The sequence below is a fragment of the Pseudophryne corroboree genome, chromosome 6 (genome assembly GCF_028390025.1).
Source record: "Pseudophryne corroboree isolate aPseCor3 chromosome 6, aPseCor3.hap2, whole genome shotgun sequence".
Taxonomy (NCBI): domain Eukaryota; kingdom Metazoa; phylum Chordata; class Amphibia; order Anura; family Myobatrachidae; genus Pseudophryne; species Pseudophryne corroboree.
In genome coordinates this window covers 528,788,080-528,807,559 of record NC_086449.1, presented here as the reverse complement: position 1 = coordinate 528,807,559, position 19,480 = coordinate 528,788,080, and the positions used below count along the sequence as shown (strand labels likewise).

The window sequence follows — 19,480 nt, the reverse complement described above, 5'->3', positions numbered from 1 at the left end:
GAGCACCATGCGGACCACCTCCTGAAGTGTTCTCACCTTGTCCTCAGGTAGGAACACCTTCCGGGCCACAGTATCCAGCAACATCCCCCATGAACAGGAGCCGCTGAGTCGGCTCCAGGTGGGACTTCTGTGAGTTGAGGATCCACCCATGGAGTGACAGACGTTGGATAGTGCGGTCGATATAGAGCAACAAAAGCTTCCCGGATCTTGCTTTGAACAGAAGATCGTCTAGGTAAGGGACAATATTGACTCCCTGGACTCGGAGCTGGAACATCATCTCTGCCATCACTTTGTGAACACCCTCGGAGCTGTGGACAGGCCGAAGGGCAGTGCCTTGAATTGTAGTGATCGTTCCGCAGGGCAATCCACAGGTACGCCTGAGGAGTTAGGCCTCCTTGATATTCAAGGAAACCATGAATTCCTGTTCTTCCAGGCCCGCAATCACTGCTTGCAAGGATTCCATTTTGAACTTGAACACCTTCAGGTAAGGATTCAAGGACTTTAGATACAAAATGGGTCTTACCGAACCGTCCGGTTTCAGAACCACAAACAGGTTGGAGTAATAACCCCAGCCTCGTTGTGGTATTGGTACTGGAACAGTGACATGGGACTTGACCAACTTTAGGAAGGCCTGTTGCAACATAACCTGCATATCTTCCAAAACTGGTAAGCTTGATTTGAAAAATCGTTGGGGAGGAGCACTGTCAAACTCCAGCTTGTAGCCGTGAAAAACGAGATCCCTGAGCCAGGTATTCTGGCAGGAAGCCTCCCAGACGCGGCTGAAGTGACGCAGTCGAGCTCCCATCTCGAGATCCCCTCGGGGTGCGTGGGTACCGTCATGCTGAAGCCTTAGTGCAGGCATGTCCAAACTGCGTCCCTCCAGCTGTTGTAAAACTACATATCCCAGCATGCCCTGACAGTTTTGCTGTCAGAGAATGCTAAAGCTGTGTCAGGGCATGTTGGGATGTGTAGTTTCTCAACAGCTTGAGGGCCGCAGTTTGGACATGCCTGCCTTAGTGGAAGCAGAACTGGGGGTCTGTTCCTGAGAGCTTGTGCTTGCAGGCTTTCTTGACTTCCCTCTGGTGCCCCTAGTCGCATTTGAGGCACCTCTGGCCTTAGATCGAATCTGTGAGACAGAAAGGACTGTACAGACGGCCCCGGGTAGAAGCGTCTCATCGGCGGGGCCTCAGAGAGGAGAAACGTGGATTTCCCAGTCGTAACTTTGGAAATCCACATATCCAATTCAACCCCAAAGAGCCATTCCCCTGAAAAGGGGAGGGATTCCACACTGCGTTTGGATTCTGCATCCGCTGTCCACTGACGCAACCACAAGGCCCCGGCGCACCGACACTGCCATGGCAGAGGTCTTAGCATTAATGTTCACCATTTCCTTGAGGGAATCACAGAGGAAGCGTGTAGTGTCTTGAATGTGCTTTAGGAGGGTCACCATAGCGACCAGGGTCATAGTCCCAGAGAAGCCCTTCTGAATTTGAATGGCCCATGAATGAATGGCATGGGTCATCCAGCAACCCGCAATGACCAGCTGTTGCGAGACACCTGCTGCCATGTAAATAGATTTGAGTGTAGCTTCTATTTTCCTATCCCCAGGATCCTTTATAGTAAAGGAGCCCGGGGCAGGCATCACTGCCTTTTTGGACAGTCGAGAGATGGATACATCAACCCCCGGGGGTTCCTCCCAAAATTTCCTACCTTCAAAAGCAAATGGGAAAGTGCGCAAAAACTTTGACATTTTTTGTCTGTATTTTTCCAGGCTAATTTGAATAGGTCATCTAATGCTGTAGAATCAGGGAAAGTTACATTAGGCTTGTTTTGTGTAAAGATAAACGGCTGCTGTGACACAGCGTCCTCTAGAGAGCTTTAACACGTCCCATATAGACAGAATTAGGTGTTCGATACCCTGAGCAGAATCGGTATCCCCACTAACGGTGTCCAAGTCCTCCCCATCCTCCTCTGTGTCAGATAGTAGAGCAGGCAAACCACGCTTTTGTGGTTCTGCATGGGATGGGGGCTGTGTAACATCTGACCTAGCAGCTAAATCTGCAACAGCCTGTTGTAGTAGCTGAGTTTTTTTTGAACATAGCAGTGAGCTAGGATGACCTATCAGACATCATATTTTTCAGAGACCCTAGCCATGTGGGATCTGGATCCTCTCCTCCAGCCCCTTCACTGATTTGTGAAGATTGGCTGCATTGTTCACAAAAAACAGAATCAGATGATACTGGAGAAAATCTAGTGTGACATACACTGCACAGCTTGTGTTTACCCATGTTTCACAGTAAGCACAATAACACACACAGACAGTAATATATCAAGCCTGTCCTTACTGTATGTGAGAGGAGACTCACAGACAGAATGACACCAGCACACCCCTAGCTGTACAACCCCAGTAAGGCTGACAGCTAACTATATCACAGTAAACACTAATATGTCTGTCCTGTAGAGGACCCAGATAGTGTTCAATAGCGGCTCTCCCCCTTTTCTACACCCTGTACCAGTCTTCCAGCGTGACTTGTAAGGCAGGAAGTGCTGTGTGTGCTGTCTGTGGCTGCATTAAGCAGAGGAAGGTGCCAAAATGCCGCTGTTCCCGCTCTGAGGTAGCTCCGCCCCCTCCAATGGCGCCAGAGCTATAGTGATTATTTATACTGGCAATGTCTCCCGTTTGCTCAAAAACGTAACAAGTGCTAGTTCAAGTGATTGTTAGCCAGTCTACATGGGGGACCCTAACGGCACCCCCCCGGGAGGGTCCCCTACACCGCGCCCGCATTCAGCCGTACTTTGAACCGGGGCCGCCGGTTTGTACTGACTACAGACTTCACCTTCAGGCAGTGTTAGGGGTGTGCGGCGTGCTGTGGTTGTGACAGCCAAGGCGCAGTGCCCCGCTGAACAACCACCCATCAGGACTGTGGTCCTGCAGCAGGGTAGCGGCTCTGCACCTCGCAAGGCCGGTGACCGTCCCGACCCTAACTCCCATGGTGAAGGTATGCTGTTGCCCAAACAGCATACCAAAAATAACAAGAAATAAAAAGAAATTGAAGAAAACTCTGGAGCTCAGAGATGTGCATCCTCTCCTAAGGGAAATTTTTCTAAACTGCCTGTGGGAAGGGGCATAGAGGGGAGGAGCCAGCACACCCAGTAAAGAAAATGTAAAGTGCACTGGCTCCTTTGGACCCTGTCTATACCCATTGTACTAGATACACCAATATCCCTTATGGATGCTAGAAAAGGTTCTGTTGGACAGTGCCACAGCTGTGGCTTATATCAATAACCAGGAGGGGGCACAAAGAGCCAATTGGCCCTGTCGGAGACTACATGAATCCTACAGTAGGCAGAAAACCACATCCTGGCGATACAAGTGTGTTCCTCTCCTGGGTCGAATATTGGGAGGCAGATTACCTCAACCATCAGGATTTTCACCATGGTGAGTGGTCCCATCTCTAGGATGCTTTTCAAGATCTGTAGTGTGGAGGGGTCACCCAGATGTCAATCTCATGGCATCTCTGCTTAACCACAAGGTTCCTCCTTATTGCTCCAGAACAAGAGACCAGGGGAGCTCTTGTAGAAGACAGGCTAACTTAAGTGCCAAGTGGGAATGAGTGATCCTGGTGGCTCCGGACTGGTCACGCCAGTCATGATAATTAGATATCCAGGGAATTCTGATAGACACTCCCATTGGCCTCTTCCAGATTGTCTAGGCCTTTAACAAGGGCTATTCATCCACCCCGCCTTACATCAATTGCATTTGATTGTTTAGTTGTTGAGGCCGCTATCTTAAGGGGAAAGAATATTTCAAAGCCCAACAATGCTGAAGGCTCACAAGCCGGTCTTGGCTCATCATTACCACTGCAAAAGGTGGGCTTATGTATTCTGATGTGAGAGGCATCAGTTTCCGCTTTCCCTCTGTCCCATCTTTTGTTCCTCCAGATGAGTCTGGATGTGGGTATGCATCTGTGATGCTTGAAGGTACAGGTGTCTTTTTGCAGTCGATTGAGCTTGATTCCTGAACTGCAGACCTTTTTACCCATACAACCAAGCCCCCCCCCTCCCCCCCCCCCCCTTCTTGCCGAAGGTCGTTTTAAAGTTCCACATCAATTTATTGTGGTCCCAGGGATTCTTTGCCCAAGTCTTCCCTTGGATATTATACAGGGTATTTGGCTTTACTTAAACAGAGGACAGGTTGGTCTTATATTGTTTGTCTTCTATTCCTACAGGAGGGTTTGTTCGGCATCAAAGCTAACTGTATCCCTTTAGCTTTGTGCGTTCATTTGTCAGGTTTACATTGCTAGAAGCCAGGCAGTGCCTTCCAGGGTCACGTTTCATTCCACTTGATCAGTTGGTCCCTGTTGGGCTTTGCACCATGGGTCTCTAATGCTCAGCTGTCTAGGGCAGCATTAAAGAACAAATTTCAAGTTGTTTTCCTATTAGGATGGTTCTTTATAGATTAGGGAAATTAATGATGAATAACACATTTATATACGCACATTCGCAGTGGAGCCCCAATCAAGTAATACCCCTCATATTCAGAGTGTATTACCTCTCTGGGAAGAGGAGCGTCCCTGGCTGGGGAATATTTTTACATTTGTTTGCACCATTCGCAGTCTTGCGCAAATACTAACCCTGGTTGGCTACGATCTCATTCATCCCACTCCCAGTAACTGTTTGGAGAAAGGCAAAATAGCTTCTACGTAACATTTGCTTATCTAAAGCAGCAGACTGGTCATTTTCTTCTGATGGGCGAACTAACACCTCAAATATAGCATGTAGAAGTGGCATGAAAACTTGCTGCAGGAAAGGTGACACTTGTGCCTAGAGAGTTTTTGGGGGGAAAAGGAAGAAAAAGAATTATACAACTCAGTGTAAAAGTATAGAACTTTTATGCAGTGATGCACAGCAACCTAATCCACTGAATTCAATCAGTATATTAAGTGATCAAAATATATATTTTTTGCACAACAAAAACTGTGGTTCATAGCTCTTTGGAAACATAGAATTTGACGGCAGATAAAAACCACTTAGCCCATCTAGTCTGCCCCTTTTTGTGGACAACTGGCTTAGGGGTATATTCAATTAGGGTCGAAAACTGCAGTCTTTCGAAAAGACAGCAGTTTTCGACTTTTTAAGGTCAAATAGTGATTCGACCTATTCAGTCCCAGCAGTTTTTATTCGACAAGTCGTGGAATTCGATTAGTACGTGAATCAGCGGTATAGCTGCCGATTCACGTACTTTTGAGTGAAACGGGACCAAATTAGATAGGATTTGGCCCCGTTTCCGACCATCTCAGTCCAACATAAAAAAATGTCGGACTGAGATGTGGGACCCAGAGGATGAGAGGGGGGAGAGCCGCTGGCAGACAGGGGAGAGCAGCGCTACAGCACAGCGCTGCAGCAGGATGTCTCACAGCCGCACCGCTCACGGCAGCATCCACCCGGCTCCAGCAAGTGAGGTCATGCTTGGTGGAGCCGGGTGGACATTGCCGTGAGGTCGGGCGGCTGTGTGACATCCTCCTGCAGCGCTGCTGTTAGCGCTGATCTCCTCCGTCTGCCCGCGGCTCCCCCCCTCTCCTCCTCTGGGTCCCTCATCTCAATTTGACTTTTTAAAAGTCGAAATGAGATGAGATTGAATAGGGGCTGTCGGATCCATTCCGACAAATTCATGTCGGAATGGATCCAACCCTAATTGAATGTACCCCATAATAGATCATTTTTGCAAATTCGCAAAAAATGTTTGTAGATGCTACAAACCTACTAGATGAAAATCCTTGTTGGATCCACAACATAGTTAAATGTGGTGGTAAAATGCCCCCCATCCCCAACAATTTTACAGCTGTTTAACATTACATAGTTAAAAGTTGCTTTAAAAGCACTGGAGTATAATGACAAATTGTAGTGATTCAGAATTGGGAAATTGAATTTTTATTATCACATTTAAACAGGTTATTAGATATAATTTTATTAAACTCACATATAGGTCATAAATAAAATAGACTAATAAGAAACACACTATTTCAGTGCTGAAAAAAATGAAAGTGATGGATCCTCTCCAAAGTACTTAACTCAAAAAGACATCCTGTAAGCACCAAAATATAGTGCAAACATTCACAAACATACAGCAGGTGACAGTCAAACATAGATAAATGCAGCTGAATAACTGGTATAAATACCCCAGCAGTCAGTAAAAGAAATGTACTGACACCATATCCTGCAAAACATTCATATTGTAGCTATGCCTACTTTCTTGCTTCTACTTTGGCTGTTTGCCTCCAGAGCACTGACTAGCTAGTCTTCCATGCCCTAGTGGAAAACTGACCATTCTCTACACCAGGGGTGTCAAACACAAGGCCCGCGGGCCAAATCCGGCCCGCCAGACCTCGTCTGATGGCCCGCGGACTCACATTTCAAACATGGGTGGGTCCGTGGGACGCGCTTCGCTGCAGCCAATCCCTAGCCTGCCAGATTGATTGATGGCTCTGTGGCCCGGCTGCAAACTTTAAAAATAGGAGGTGGAGCCTTGCCAGTGCGGACTTGATGGCGCAGCTCTCCTCGATTTGGTGAGTTGTGCTTTGGACAGTGGATAACCTGCGGCTGGAGGAGGGTGTTGGGGTCTGAGAGCTGCCAGTGTTCTGCAGCCGGGGATCGGGGCTGGGTACTCCGTGATCCCGCGGCCAGCTCCGGGTGGTGATGCTGCTTTAGCTCTGAGCTGTTACAATCAGCGGTGACAGGGGGGCTGACTGTTCCCGCGGTGGGGGCTGGTTCAGGTCCCCGAGCTTCCGGCATTACAATGAGTCTCACTGACTCATTTAATGCCGCCACCAACGCTGCGCCTGTCTGCCCACCACCAGTGCCCCGGAGCCCTGTGCATTAAGACAGTCACTGCACAGTCAGTGACTCGGGTCCCGACTCCCGGCCAGAGGGGGAGAAGGAGATGCTCTGCTTTCAGCTCCTCCACCATAGACTCAAATGCTGCATGTGCCCGACTTGTTTAACTATTCCAAGTCCCTCTCTCTATTGCTGTTCACACGGACACCTGGCTGTTACACCCCGGTCCTGATTGTCACCAGCGCCAAAAGTTCATGGGAGGGATGCATAGTCACTGGCAGCCATCTCCATGCACAGTGACAGCCCCTGATTGTAAGCACTACTGATGCCAGGCAGGAAAATGCAATACTATTGTTGTACAAGTGGAAAGTGCTGCTCCTCCTCTCTCTCGCTCCTCTGCCCCCCCTCTCTCTTCATGTATCCCCCTCTATGCATCTCCTTCCTCTCTGTCTCCCCCCACTCTCCGTCTCTCCTCCTTTCTCGCTCTCTGTCTGTCTCCCCCCTTTCTCTCTCCGTCTCTCCCCCCTCTCTATCCCTATCTCCTCACTATCCATTTCCCCTCTCTGTCTCCCCCTCTCTCTGCTCCTCTCTCCGTCTCTCCCCCCTCTGCGTCTCCCCCCTCGCGCTCTCTCTCTGCGTCTCCCCCTTTCAGAGCTAGTTATTACTTACATTATTACAAAAAACAGTAATAATTGAATGCAGTGACATTAATTTATGATAATAAAGAGTGGACACATAGACCTACAGATACAACCGGCCCTTTGATGGGGACCAAACTGCTGATGCGGCCCCCGATGAATTTGAGTTTGACACCCCTGCTCTACACCTTTAGTAGCAGAATCAGGAACACACCTTCCTATACTGCTCATTTCTTTATCTCTTCTCTCATACCAGTCATATACCATCATAACCACTAGAGCATATATGCCAGTTAATGATTTAAGAAAGCATATTACTGAAAGTACTAATCCAATGGATCTTCATGGGTGCAGTGTAACATTCTGTTTATATATTTGCGATAGAAATATATTTCTCTGCTTATGGAACGTTGGAGTTAGGTACTCTTGAGATGATTCCTCACTTTCATTTGTTGATAATATGTAAAGGTGGATTCTGGTACTTACCGATAAATCCCTTTTTTGGAAGCTATAGGGGACACAGGCACAACTCCAAGACCGTGGGCGATAATGGTTGCTTTACAGGGAGCTGGCACTCCCCCTCTATCCCCCCCATCATCCCTCAGTTAAGAATTAGCTGAGAGGAGATAGGAAACAGGATTACAGTACTATACGAGGGAAGAGAGCACAGAACAATTAAACACAACAGAACAATGAAGGAAAGAGTGGGCGGCCATTGTACCCTATGGCTACCGAAAAAGGGATTTATCGGTAAGTACCAAAATTCTCCTTTTCTGTCAGCCACTAGTCAAACGTAGCCGCGGTAAGTCCTGATAAACGAACGGGCCCTGTTGCAGAAGATACTCACGAAGAGGTAGAGGCCACGGATCTTCGAGGAGCATCTCCAGAAGGTCCGCGTACCAGGCCCTTCTTGGCCAGTCCGGAGCAATGAGTATTGCTTGAACTTTTTCACTTTTTATTCTTTTGAAAATTCTTGGGATCAGAGGAAGCGGAGGGAATACGTACACCATCTGATAGACCCATGGAGGAGTCAGAGCGTCTACCGCCACTGCCTGTGGGTCTGTCGACCTGGAACAATACCGCTTGAGCTTCTTGTTGAGATGAGAGACCATCATGTCGATTTGTGGATATCGCCACCGACGTGTCAAACACCTGAACACTTCCGGGTAAAGGCCCCACTTCCCCGTGTGCAGGTCGTGTCTGCTGAGGAAGTCTGTTTCCCAGTTGTCCACTCCCGGAATGAAGTCCGCTGACAACGCCACAGCGTTTTTTCCTGCCCAGAGGAGAATTCTTGACACCTCTGCTCTGCTTTCCATTCAGCCCTGTTGGTTTATGTACGTTACTACCGTCACATTGTCCGATTGGACCTGAATGGCCCGATCGTGAAGAAGCTATGAGGCCTGCAGAAGGGCATTGTATATGGACCAGAGTTTCAGAATATTGACTGGAAGGATGACTTCCTGATTTGACCATCTTCCTTGAAACTGCACCCCCTGGGTGACTGCTCCCCAACCTCTGAGACTTGCGTTCGTGGTTGACAGGATCCAGTCCTGAATACCGAACCTCAGACCCTCGACGAGGTGAGAAATCTGTAGCCACCACAGATGGGAAATCCTGGCTCTTGGCGACAGACGGATCCTCTGGTGCATGTGAAGATTCGATGCAAACCATTTGTCCAACAGATCAAGCTGGAAGGGTCTTGCGTGAAACATTCCGTATTGAAGCGCCTCGTAAGAGGCTACCATTTTCCCCAGAAGGCGAATGCATAGATGCACCGATATCCGGGTTGGCTTCAGGACATCCCGAACCATCGTCTGGATTACCAATGCCTTTTCCAACGGAAGGAACACTTTCTGCGACTCCGTGTCTAGTATCATTCCCAGGAATGGGAGCCTCCGTGTTGGCTCTAGGTGAGACTTTGGAAGGTTCAGAATCCACCCGTGATCCCGGAGAAGTTTGGTTGAGAGACCGATGCTGTCCAGCAACCTCCCCCTGGACGGCGCCTTTATCAGAAGATCATCCAGGTACGGAATTATGTTCACTCCCTGCTTGCGGAGTATAAACATCATCTCTGCCATCACTTTGGCGAACACCCTCGGTGCCGTGGAGTGACCAAATGGCAGGACCTAGAACTGGTAGCGACAGTCCTGCAGTGCAAACCGTAGATAAGCCTGATGAGGCGGCCAGATCAGAATGTGAAGGTACGCATCCTTGATATCCAGAGACAATAGGAATTCCCCTTCCTCCAGACCTGAGACCACCGCTCTCAGAGACTCAATCTTGAACACTCTAAAGAACGGGTTTCAAAGACTTGAGGTTCAGAATTAATCGTACCGAATCGCCCAGTTTCGGTACTACAAACAAGCTGGAATAGTACCCCTTGTGCAGATGAGGTGGAACTGGAACAATGACTAAATCTGTATCAGTTTTTGGATGGCATGCTGTAACGTTATACTTGCCTCTTGTGAAACTGTTAAGCCTGATTTGAAGAATCTGTGAGGTTTGAGCTCCTGGAACTCCAGTCTGTAGCCCTGGGAAATAAGATCTATGACCCAGGGATCCTGGCACGAACTTGACTAGATGTGACTGAAGAATTTTAGTCGAGCTCCCACCTGACGGTGGACCGCGATGCCTGGAGGACTGTCATGCTGAAGGCTTTGAGGAAGCAAAGCCTGAGCTCTGTTCCTGAGCACCTCCAGTTGCTGGTTTGCGCGGTTTACCTCTTGCGCCTCTGGAGGCCATAGAAGCACCTCTGGATTTCCTTTAAACTTGGCTGTCCGAAAGGACTGTAAATTTGAAGCTGAATAAGCTTTCCTGGCTGGGGTAGCTGCGGAAGGAAGATACGTAGACTTACCCGCAGTAGCTTTGGAGATCCTTTTGTCTAGTTCATCTCCAAACAAGGCCTCTCCTGTGAATGGTAGGCCTCCCACGCCTTTCCTGGAGTCCGCATCAGCAGTCCCCTGGCGTAGCCACAAGCCCCTGCGTGCTGACACTGCCATAGCACTAGTGCGTGCATTAAGCAAACCACCTCTTATGGCTTCCACCATAAAGTTTGCAGAGTCCTGTATATGCTGTAGGAGTAAAACAACATCCCCCCTAGACAAGGACCTGACCATTTAGCAATGGCTTTTGTGATCCACGCACATGCAATAGTGGGTCTCTGGGCCACCCCAGCAGCTGTCTGCAATGATTTGAGTGTAGTCTCAATTTTATGATCAGCCGTGTCTTTTAGGGAAGCTGCACCAGGGACAGGCAATACAATTTTTTGTGACAGCCTAGAGTCTGATGCGTCCACTATCGGTGGATTTTCCCATTTTTTCCTATCCTCCAGAGGAAAAGGAAAAGATGAGAGCAACCTTTTAGAGATCTGAAATTTCTTATCAGGATTAACCCACGGTTCTTCAAACAGGGTATTCATTTCCTTTGACGCAGGAAAAGTGACTGAGGACATCTTTTTTACATTAAAATAAGATTCCTCACACTACTCTGACACATTATCAGGAATTTGCAGAACATCTCTGATAGCCTCTATTCCCTGTGACAGAGTAGCATCCCCCCCCCCCCTCCAAATCCACCTCACCCTCCTCCATATCTGACCAGTCAGCGTCAGTCAGACTGCAGGATATGGGCCAGAGATCGTTTTTGGGGACAAATGAGAGGGGATTGAGACGCTGGTTTGGGGACGGAGTCTCTATTCATAAACTCATCCACAGTCTGTCTTAAGTACTGTGTCTCTTTCTCATTGCGGGATAGAGTGTAGAAATATTGGAGATCATTCCCTTAATGGAATTAACCGACTGGTTCAGCCCCACTATTCTGGGAAGGTGCACTGTCCTGAGTACCCAATAAAGAGCCCCCTGGTGAAGAGGAACACTCCGCTATACAAGAAACACACTCTTTGCCTGACAATGTAAATGTGACAGCACACACACAAACACACAGGAAAAGGTTAAGCACAATTAACCCACAAACAGCGCTTCAGGGAAACAGTTATTTGGAGCCAGCCCCCACCGCACCCTTATCGCTAATGCCAAGCTTAGCCTGGTCGCAAACTAAGTACCCTGATAGGGGACTTAGTAGACTAATAAATCGCTCCTCGTTCAGTGGGGAACAGGACCATTAACCCTTCAAGAGGTTGGGCCGTTCCCCCCCTAAGTCCCACAAAGCAGGCAGGCTGTTGCCAACTAGCCCTGCTGAAAATAACACAAAATAAATGCAGAAAACTCTTCAGGAGCTTCCATAAGCGTGACTGGCTCCTCCGGGCACATTTTCTAAACGGAGTCTGGTAGGAGGGGCATAGAGGGGGGAGCCAGCCCACACTATCAAATTCTTAAAGTGCCCATGGTTCCTAGTGGACCAGTCTATACCCCATGGTACTAAATGGAACCTAGGACGTAAGAGAAAATTAATTTCAGCATAGTGTTCAATTTCCAGTCCGACGGGTTTTTCATGGAAGATGCACCCGAAACAGGTAATGCCGTCTTCTTTGACAGCCTGAAGAGAGAGGAGACCATCCGAGGTGACTTTCCCCATTTATCCATCATACCCGATGGAAATGGATAAATACTTAGGAATCTTTTAGGCAGCGGAAACAGTTTGCCCAGGTTTTTACAGGCCTCAGACAGTTTGAAATGGGATAAGTGACTCATGACCTCTGTTTTCTACCAAATAAGGCAATATCTGGCTAATCCGTGCAGTTTTAGAAATATTTAAAACTCGTATTATTGTCAAACAAGAGGTTCAACCCCTGAGAAGATTCCGTAGAAACTTAGTGCTCCGTGTCAGTGGTTTCGCCCAACTCACGACCATCCCCTTCAGCTTCATTCTGAGAGAGAAGTTCATCTCTCGATTTATCTGACTGAAGACTTGGTGGTACAGGACGTTCTTTACTCTTATAAACTGTCTATGGTGCTTACTGGACGTATTGAAACATTTTGTGAGATCCTTAACTGACTTGGGTCTCCCTCACAGTCTCGTGAGTCCTTCGTAAGCAGCCACCTCAGTATATAATTGTGAGATGGTTCCTGTGGCTCTGCCACCCAGGGAGGAAAACTAGCATCTTGGGACGGGTTAATTGAGACAACCTCCTAAGCGCATGCTTCACACAGGGAGGAATCAACTGTGTTTTGGGTTTTTTTGTTTATATTTCACACAGATAATTTTTGTGACACGTTATACACTGGCCCCTTGCCTGCCATTGTGACGGACAGAACAGAGACGCATACAATTCACACGGGCATTCGCAATAGTACAGAGATATCAGAAGGATAGAGGGAGGCATATTTGTAGTACTCCCCTATTCTAAACCCTCTCAGCCACCAGCCTGTACTTCATGCGCAGGATTTCCAGTTTCTGATAGCGTCCAGGAATGTGCACTTGTCTTGTAAACACTGCTGATTCCTGAGGAAATATATAACAAGGTTACCAGTTAAAAATCTGTCTAGATGAGAAAGGCACATAATGAAGTGATTGACAGGCTTAAAAGCCTGCCAACTCCATCCTCCTTCATGTACTGGCACCCAAGTTCAACTAGGTCTATAAACGCCATCTTGAGTGGGTGCCTAAAAAATCTTAATGAGCTGCTGCTGTGTTTTGAGCTTAGCGTGTATATTGAAAGCTCAGCAGCGCTGCGCCTCAGCTGCCAGCTGTACTGCAGTATCCGAAACCCACACTGTGTTCCCCGTCACTGCGATTGCGCTATCAGTGCTGTATATGCTAGCGCGGTAGTGGAGGATGTCGCACCGCCGCGACTGTGCACACCCGTGTGTGGTCCCGCCAGTGAGCCTGTGGGCGCCAGTGTGCCGAGACCTCATGTCTATAGCAACACTACAGAATACTGCAATGCAGGAAGCAGGGTGGGCTGGCCGCTGTGCCCCATACAGGGGAGTTGAGTAGGAGAGTGGATACTGCAAGGCGGTAGGGAGGGGGGCTGGCCGCTGTGTAGGAGAGATGACACTCACCTGTCTTCTGGAGCCTCAGGAGGATGCGGCTACTGGGGAAGGACAGTGCTTCTCCATTAAGCGCTGTACTCCTATGCAGCGTGAAGCTGCTGCTGGAAAACCCGGACCCCACTTCTCAAATTTAAGTGGCAAGGGGCCTTCTGAGGCTGAGGGAAACTAAGTCCCTTGTAGAATAAATTCAGGAAATTAAAAAAAAGGAAAGTTGATACTGAGCTGGAGCTCAGTTAGTGTGACCAGCTCCTTCGGTACAAATTCTAAAATTCTAAAAAATTTTAAAATTCTAAATTCTAAACAAATTCCTCAGCAGGCACGACCTCCACCCGGGAGAGTGGGGACTTCATCCAGAAGTCTTCACGCAGATTGTAAACCGTTGGGAACGGCCACAGGTGGACATGATGGCGTCCCGCCTCAACAAAAAGCTAAAAAAATATTGCGCCAGGTCAAGAGACCCTTAGGCGATAGCTGTGGACGCACTAGTGACACCGTGGGTGTACCAGTCGGTTTGTGTTCCCTCCTCTTCCTCTCATACCCAAGGTACTGAGGATAGTAAGAAGGAGAGGAGTAAGAACTATACTCATCGTTCCGGATTGGCCAAGAAGAACTTGGTACCCAGAACTACAAGAAATTATCTCAGAGGAACCATGGCCTCTGCCTCTCAGACAGGACCTGTTACAGCAGGGGCCCTGTCTGTTCCAAGACTTACCGCGGCTGCGTTTGACGGCATGGCGGTTGAACGCCGGATCCTAACGGAAAAGGGCATTCCAGATGAAGTGATTCCTACGCTGATAAAGGCTAGGAAAGATGTAACAGCACAACATTATCACCGTATATGGCGAAAATATGTTGCTTGGTGTGAGGCCAGGAAGGCCCCTACAGAGGAATTCATGCTGGGTCGATTCCTACACTTCCTACAGTCAGGAGTGACTATGGGCCTAAAATTAGGATCCATAAAAGGTCCAGATTTCGGCCCTATCTATTTTCTTTAAAAAAGAACTGGCTTCACTACCTGAAGTTCAGACGTTTGTTAAGGGAGTGCTGCATATTTAGCCCCCTTTTGTGCCTCCAGTGGCACCTTGGGATCTTAACGTTGTGTTGGATTTCCTGAAATCTCACTGGTTTGAGCCACTTAAGACCGTGGAACTAAAATATCTCACGTGGAAAGTGGTCATGCTATTGGCCTTAGCTTCGGCTAGGCGTGTGTCAGAATTGGCGGCTTTGTCGTGTAAAAGCCCTTATCTGATCTTCCATATGGACAGGGCAGAATTGAGGACTCGTCCCCAATTTCTCCCTAAGGTAGTATCAGCGTTTCATTTGAACCAACCTATTGTGGTGCCTGCGGCTACTCGGGACTTGGAGGACTCCAAGTTACTAGATGTAGTCAGGGCTTTGAAAATCTATGTAGCCAGGACGGCTGGAGTCAGGAAGACTGACTCGCTGTTTATCCTGCATGCGCCCAACAAGCTGGGTGCTCCTGCTTCAAAGCAAACTATTGCGCGCTGGATCTGTAACACGATTCAGCAAGCTCATTCTGCGGCAGGATTGCAGCACCCTAAATCAGTAAAAGCCCATTCCACGAGGAAGGTGGGCTCTTCTTGGGCGGCTGCCCGAGGGGTCTCGGCTTTACAACTTTGCCGAGCTGCTACTTGGTCGGGTTCAAACACATTTGTTAAATTCTACAAGTTTGATACCCTGGCTGAGGAGGACCTTGCCTTTGCTCATTCGGTGCTGCAGAGTCGTCCGCACTCTTCCGCCCGTTTGGGAGCTTTGGTATAATCCCCATGGTCCTTACGGAGTACCCAGCATCCACTAGGACGTCAGAGAAAATAAGAATTCACTCACCGGTAATTCTATTTCTCGTAGTCCGTAGTGGATGCTGGGAGCCCGTCCCAAAGTGCGGACTCTCTGCAATACATGTATATAGTTATTGCTTACCTAAAGGGTTATTGTTTTGAGCCATCTGTTGACTGAGGCTCAGTTGTTGTTCATACTGTTAACTGGGTATGGTTATCACAAGTTGTACAGTGTGATTGGTGTGGCTGGTATGAGTCGTACCCTGGATTCCAAATCCTTTCCTAGTAATGTCAGCTCTTCCGGGCACAGTTTCCTTAACTGAGGTCTGGAGGAGGGGCATAGAGGGAGGAGCCAGTGCACACCAGATATAGTACCTAATCTTTCTTTTAAGAGTGCCCAGTCTCCTGCGGAGCCCGTCTATTCCCGTCCTTCCAGCGGAGCTGTGAAGAGAAAATGGCGCTGGCTGTGCTGAGGAAGATAGCCCCGCCCCCTCAGCGGCGGGATTCTTCCGCTTTTTATAATGTTAATGGCGGGTTTTTTGCACATATACAGTGTTATACACTGTATTATGTGCTAATTTATGCCAAAAGGTAAACTAATTGCTGCCCAGGGCGCCCCCCCCAGCGCCCTGCACCCAACAGTGACCGGAGTGTGTGGTGTGCTATGGGAGCAATGGCGCACAGCTGCAGTGCTGTGCGCTACCTTAATGAAGACAGGAGTCTTCAGCCACCGTTTTTCATCTTTATCTTCCGTCTTCTGGCTCTGCAAGGGGGACGGCGGCGCGGCTCCAGGAACGGACAATCGAGGTCGGGCCCTGTGTTCGATCCCTCTGGAGCTAATGGTGTCCAGTAGCCTTAGAAGCACAAGCTAGCTGCAAGCAGGTAGGTTTGCTTCTCTCCCCTCAGTCCCTCGTAGCAGTGAGTCTGTTGCCAGCAGATCTCACTGAAAATAAAAAACCTAACAAATACCTTCTTTTCTAGTGAACTCAGGAGAGCCCACTAGGTGCATCCAGCTCTGGCCGGGCACAGATTCTAACTGAGGTCTGGAGGAGGGGCATAGAGGGAGGAGCCAGTGCACACCAGATATAGTACCTAATCTTTCTTTTAAGAGTGCCCAGTCTCCTGCGGAGCCAGTCTATTCCCCATGGTCCTTACGGAGTACCCAGCATCCACTAGGACGTCAGAGAAAATGGGGATTTGAGGGGGAGGAGCCAGTTTCACTTCTTAGATTATTTAAAGTGCCAGCTCCCTGTAAAGCCACCATCATCACCAACGGTCTTGAAGTCGTGCCAGTGTCCCCTAGTGGCTGACAGAATAAAGCTGCAGTTTTCTTTTTTTCCACAAAGCATTAAGAGTTAAACACATTTCATATGATATCTTATGGGGCACATTTGTTGGCAATTATGTACATGACTCAGAGGTATATCAATCACCACTGGAACCTGGAGCAGTGCTATTGTTTTTGGGAGAGTCATATTTACAAAGAAATCTCTAGACGTACCTTGAATTTGGCAGTAATCTGGTTAATCAAAGGAATGAATTCTTGCAGGTCCTTTGCTTCACAGTCTTTTAGCATGTGCTCTGAAGCCGTAGGGATGAAAGGAAGCACTTCCTCCTCCAAGCAAATGATCATACGGTGCAGGAACGTGCGAACGCCTCCTCTGAGAATTTCCTTTTGCACAGGACAACTCAGAGCAGGTAAAAAGCTTTGTAAGCAGTCCAAATAGACTTCTGAACAGCCACACTGTTTCACTGTCTGCTTGTTGCTGAAAGCTTTACTTGTACGGCTAGTGGAGATAAGTAAATGCAATAAGGCCATTAATGAAAGACATTTATTATGCTATTGCTCCATGTAAACGCATCCAATAGCTTTACACTAGATTTTCTGGTTGCATATTAGGTAGAAATACAGATACTCCTAGAAGCATTATCAGTTTTATATAAGATTATAGAACGCCCAGATTATGTAGCCTGATGCACTTAGAATCTGTTAATGTGAAATATGTATGTGTAAATTCAGTCTGAGAACAGTGTAAAAAGCTGTGTATGGTACATACCTGGCAAATCCAACAGCATGGTTAAGGCAATCTGCTAACACAGTCTGTCTCTCCTCATCTTGCTCTACTACCAGTTTTTCCAGCAGAAGTTTGAACTTTTCCATCAAAGGATTTAGCAGATTCTGCATTAGAATACGTTTCCTTTCCGCTGGGTAGTCACTATTTACAATAAGTACACCGGCAGTCTCATATATGAAGAGCTGGTCATCACTGCTTAGTAATGTCTGGAAGCCATTTTCCTATAGAGCAAATAAACAAAAACTAGCTAAGCTTATTTGGTTACCTTAATTTGTGCAAAGTGCCAATGTTAGCATAACATATCCTTTACTACACTGCTCTCAGCAATCATCTACTAATTTTACAGAAGGAGAGTGTTAGCATACACCATATGTGACATGCATAAGGTTGCTTACAAAACCTCAGTGTTACCATCTGTCACACAAGAGTTTACCCTATAGAACAAGTGCACAATGATGCAGCTCTATGCTACAGAACATACCATTGTCATCAATGAATATCAACACAATAGCACTGTACATTTAGTGGGACCAGAATACAGTGGGACCAGAATACAGTAAATCACCATTAAATACCAAAACCCAGCAACTAAAACCATGCACCGCAGGGTTTTTACATTTCCCACCAGCAATCGAATCTGCCCCTAAATGTAACAAAAAGTTTCCATGGCATTTCATCTATATTATTAATTGTAACTGTCCAGTTCCTTGCTGTGATAAGTTATTGGTGCATTTTCAATTAGAAATGTCAACAAAAATCAATGTACAATATACTTACAGGTGGAGAGAGTTCCAAAAGATCTTGAATACGACTCAGAATGTCTTCTACAAATGCATTCATGTGTTTACTAGATATGATGAGAAAAATAAGAATTTACTTACCGATAATTCTATTTCTCGTAGTCCGTAGTGGATGCTGGGGACTCCGTAAGGACCATGGGGAATAGCAGCTCCGCAGGAGACAGGGCACAAAAGTAAAAGCTTTAGGATCAGGTGGTGTGCACTAGCTCCTCCCCCTATGACCCTCCTCCAAGCCTCAGTTAGGATACTGTGCCCGGACGAGCGTACACAATAAGGAAGGATTTTGAATCCCGGGTAAGACTCATACCAGCCACACCAATCACACTGTACAACCTGTGATCTGAACCCAGTTAACAGCATGATAACAGCGGAGCCTCTGAAAAGATGGCTCACAACAATAATAACCCGTTTTAGTTAACAATAACCATGTACAAGTATTGCAGACAATCCGCACCTGGGATGGGCGCCCAGCATCCACTACGGACTACGAGAAATAGAATTATCGGTAAGTAAATTCTTATTTTCTCTGACGTCCTAAGTGGATGCTGGGGACTCCGAAAGGACCATGGGGATTATACCAAAGCTCCCAAACGGGCGGGAGAGTGCGGATGACTCTGCAGCACCGAATGAGAGAACTCCAGGTCCTCCTCAGCCAGGGTATCAAATTTGTAGAATTTTGCAAACGTGTTTGCCCCTGACCAAGTAGCAGCTCGGCAAAGTTGTAAAGCCGAGACCCCTCGGGCAGCCGCCCAAGATGAGCCCACCTTCCTTGTGGAATGGGCATTTACATATTTTGGCTGTGGCAGGCCTGCCACAGAATGTGCAAGCTGAATTGTACTACACATCCAACTAACAATCGTCTGCTTAGAAGCAAGAGCACCCAGTTTGTTGGGTGCATACAGGATAACAGCAAGTCAGTTTTCCTGACTCCAGCCGTCCTGGAAACATATATTTTCAGGGCCCTGACAACATCTAGCAACTTGGAGTCCTCCAAGTCCCTAGTAGCCGCAGGTACCACAATAAGCTGGTTCAGGTGAAACGCTGACACCACCTTAGGGAGAAACTGGGGACGAGTCCGCAGCTCTGCCCTGTCCGAATGGACAATCAGATATGGGCTTTTGTGAGACAAAGCCGCCAATTCTGACACTCGCCTGGCCGAGGCCAGGGCCAACAGCATGGTCACTTTCCATGTGAGATATTTCAAATCCACAGATTTGAGCGGTTTAAACCAATGTGATTTGAGGAATCCCAGAACTACGTTGAGATCCCACAGTGCCACTGGAGGCACAAAAGGGGGTTGTATATGCAGTACTCCCCTGACAAACTTCTGGACTTCAGGAACTGAAGCCAATTCTTTCTGGAAGAAAATCGACAGGGCCGAAA

General features: G+C 47.7%; 1 protein-coding gene across 3 annotated transcripts in view; it reads right to left on the bottom strand.

Annotated features, from left to right (window-relative positions):
• The window catches only part of XPOT (exportin for tRNA), a 288,220-nt gene that overhangs the window by 15,831 nt on the left and 252,909 nt on the right, over positions 1-19,480 (bottom strand). For all 3 annotated transcript variants that reach the window (XM_063927565.1, XM_063927566.1, XM_063927567.1), the window contains 4 exons: positions 18,075-18,144; positions 17,280-17,518; positions 16,724-17,009; positions 4,635-4,824 (listed from right to left, as the gene is read on the bottom strand). In XM_063927565.1, coding sequence (XP_063783635.1) covers positions 4,635-4,824; positions 16,724-17,009; positions 17,280-17,518; positions 18,075-18,144 — 785 coding nt within the window. The remainder of the gene's footprint in view (positions 1-4,634; positions 4,825-16,723; positions 17,010-17,279; positions 17,519-18,074; positions 18,145-19,480) is intronic.